This window comes from Mizuhopecten yessoensis, unplaced genomic scaffold, assembly GCF_002113885.1.
Source record: "Mizuhopecten yessoensis strain PY_sf001 unplaced genomic scaffold, ASM211388v2 scaffold1217, whole genome shotgun sequence".
Taxonomy (NCBI): domain Eukaryota; kingdom Metazoa; phylum Mollusca; class Bivalvia; order Pectinida; family Pectinidae; genus Mizuhopecten; species Mizuhopecten yessoensis.
Genome location: NW_018403936.1, coordinates 119313 through 122725, shown reverse-complemented (window position 1 = coordinate 122725; position 3413 = coordinate 119313). Strand labels below are relative to the sequence as shown.

Below are 3413 nucleotides of genomic sequence, written 5' to 3'. Positions count from 1 at the left end.
TACTCCGTCATTTTGCGAAAAAAACGTTAAGCTGTTTTGAACACTTTCCAATCTATACAATTTACCCCGTGTTAGCAATGTTCTTTATGTTGGATGTGTGGGAGTCTGTTAGCAATGTTCTTTGTGTTGGATGTGTGGGAGTCTGTTAGCAATGTTCTTTGTGTTGAATGTGAGGGAGTCTGTTAGCAATGTTCTTTGTGTTGGGTGTGTGGGAGTCTGTTAGCTTAGAGAACTGGCAACCAGGAAATGTACATGTGGCGATATGGAAATGCTAACCTCCAGAGTGGAATTCGAGGTACAAAAATAAGAATTTTGCCAAGTTCTGTTCCGACCATAAAACGCCTCCGACGTCTTTTGAATGCATAGATCATCCCACTCTCGAGAGTACCACATCCGGTAAAACACTAAACCGTGTAATACCTATATCTAGCACATATCTCGGATGTACCATATCTGGTATACGCCATACCCATATATAGTATTTATATTTCCTCCCTCTCCCGGGTGTACCATATGCGGTTAAAAACAGTTCGCCATATCTTTATATATAGCATTTATATGTCACCTTCTCGCCAGCGTTCTACATCCGGTAGTCCACTCTTACCGCGTTTCGTCCCGCGTCGGAGATGTAACGACATTCTTTTTATGGTTTAAAACCATGACTTATTTGACGATGGACCATATGTGTATTAATTTCAAGTCTACCACTTGTTCGGTGTAACGATACTTTTCATTGATTAGTGACCATGGTTTTACCCTATTGGACGATAGACCATGCACATGTTGTTGCGGAAAATATAACATGGGATTTGAAAATGCTGGAAAAACAAGCAACTCAGGCCGCAATCCCTTACAAATCAGTCAAGCTCAGGATCAGAATGTTCGCTCGAGTTCTTTTTAAAACATTTTCATTATTGGAAGTTGTCAAGTGCTGCTTTAATTAGGAGCAGACATGACCTAAGTGTTTATTGTTTGTTTCTAGCTCAATAAAGGAACCATATGGCAACTACAAGTGAATCTTGTGAAATTTTCAGAACAAATTAGAGACAGGAGCTTTCATCAAGGCGAGTTGTGGTGGGTTGTTGACCAGCTCCAAACACACTTAACCCGCCTTGCTCAGTGTGAGGGGTCAGGTTGAGGCAGCGCAATCAATAAAGTTTATCAATTACAGTAATCCACACTAAAAATGTGCCACAATCCGTATACCATATTTTCAAATAAGATATATTTGTTATAAATTATTCATTTCCTTTGCATCTAAGTGACATTTACCTTTTGGCTGGTGATTGTACATGTTTAACGAACATGTACAAGTCTGGGGCACAATATAACCCGGCGTGCACTATAATAGACGACAAACTTGTCTGATTATATCTTGATTTGTTCTTGATTTCATTCAAAATGTTGTCAATTCCACTACCGTGACAGTTTTTGAGAGTTATATATATGTGTGTACCTTCCTCGTGTGCCAATTACAGCTCGATCATTAGTAGTAGCCTCCTTGTTCCAAAGGGCTGAAGGACTAAGCTTTAAAAATGACGTTAAAATTCAGTATATTTTATCTCATTGTCGTTGTTTGTCATTTTCTTATGTTTTGTAATTGTCTAATACTTGTTGTTTTCGGACATTTTTATTTCTTATGCGATTGGCGGACTTCGCGCCGATCTATAGACAAGCGTACCTGTTCAGGAAAGATGTGCCCGCAGGTTGCTTATCATTTAAAACAAAGCAAACAAAGCATACTTATCAAGGCTTTTTTTGCAGAATTAAATAAGTAAAAAAGCATTGATATGTTTTGACAAGAAGAAACAAACATTATAACAAAGCCGAGGAATGATGTGGTTCTCTACAGCGTTCCTTCCTTTATACGACTAGATCCATAACGTAAACGTTACGTGCAGAACGTTTCTGCAATAGGAAATACACGGGATAACGATCACTGAGGAAAGCACCTCAATTACATGTTCACATTGGCACAGTGACCTCCACTTCTATACCATACATCTGAGGTGTGGCACAGACCGACTGTCGCGTGACCTAAAAATAGAACACATTTATATAAAGTCTTATACGACCTTATCTTTCGTAGAATAGCAACAGGAAATTGGGTTTATAATACGAGTTTGTGCTATAACAAAGCAATTGGTTTCTCATTTAAACAAATGTGTTATAAGGTAGACATTTTCTGTTCTGTGTCCCATTGAATCTTCTACAACCATACATTCTAAATGTTTTTGAAATCAGCGCAACAATATTGAAGATAAGACTGCAAATGACCGGTTCCAAACAAGCAATCTCAGACATAATCATTCTGTTAATACACAAGCATTATGGAAACAGTAAAGAGGTTTGATTAAACTCTACGAATACAACTAGAATTGACAGTAATCGCTACTGCTGTTATATGTGCTAACTGGATTCTAACAAACGGTTCAGTACTAAATAATACACAGAAACCAACTCTATGTTTAGCCTGTCATTTACGGACAGACAGTACCTTTACAAACTGAAGTTTCGTTTATTATGAAATATCGTAAAATGTACATCAATTGCATGAAATCACATAGCATGGTTATACATTTTTAAAACTGTTAAATGTTATATTTCTAAATCCCTATTACATTTGTTGTTCCAATGATTTTCTTACAATCAATAAATACATTTCATGGATGACCGGCTTGCCGGATGAATCAGCATAGCGACATCGCTCGTTTTGTCTGTTCTCGCCACCCCTGTTCTCACCCCTGCTCTCGCCCCTGTTCTCGCCACCCCTGTTACCGCCACCCCTGTTCTCACCCCTGTTCTCACCCCTGTTCTCGCCACCCCTGTTCTCGACCCTGTTCTCGCCACCCCTGTTCTCGCTACCCCTGTTCTCGCCACCCCTGTTCTCACCTCTGTTCTCGCCACCCCTGTTCTCACCCCTGTTCTCGCCACCCCTGTCCTCGACCCTGTTCTCGCCACCCCTGTTCTCACCCCTGCTTTCGCCCCTGTTCTCGCCACCCCTGTTCTCACCTCTGTTCTCGCCACCCCTGTTCTCACCCCAGTTCTCAACCCTGTTCTCACCCCTGTTCTCGCCACCCCTGTTCTCACCCCAGTTCTCGACCCTGTTCTCACCCCTGTTCTCGCCACCTCTGTCCTCACCCCTGTTCTCGCCACCCCTGTTCTCATCCCTGTTCTCACCCCTGTTCTCGCCACCCCTGTCCTTACCCCTGTTCTCGCCACCCCTGTCCTCACCCCTGTTCTCGCCACCTCTGTTCTCACCCCTGCTCTCGCCCCTCTTATCGCCACCCCTGTTCTCGCCACCCCTGTTCTCACCCCTGTTCTCACCCCTGTTCTCGCTACCCCTGTCCTCACCCCTGTTCTCGCCACCCCTGTCCTCACCCCTGTTCTCGCCACCCCTGTCCTCACCCCTG

General features: G+C 42.7%; 1 protein-coding gene across 1 annotated transcript in view; it reads right to left on the bottom strand.

The window, feature by feature from the left end:
- Positions 1-1965: 1965 nt before the first annotated feature.
- LOC110458347 (uncharacterized protein DDB_G0290685-like) overlaps positions 1966-3413 on the bottom strand; it is a 3116-nt gene continuing 1668 nt past the window's right edge. The window contains exons 2-3 of the mRNA XM_021510008.1: positions 2648-3410; positions 1966-2037 (exon numbers count right to left, since the gene is read on the bottom strand). Of these exons, the coding sequence (XP_021365683.1) occupies positions 1966-2037; positions 2648-3410 (835 nt within the window). The remainder of the gene's footprint in view (positions 2038-2647; positions 3411-3413) is intronic.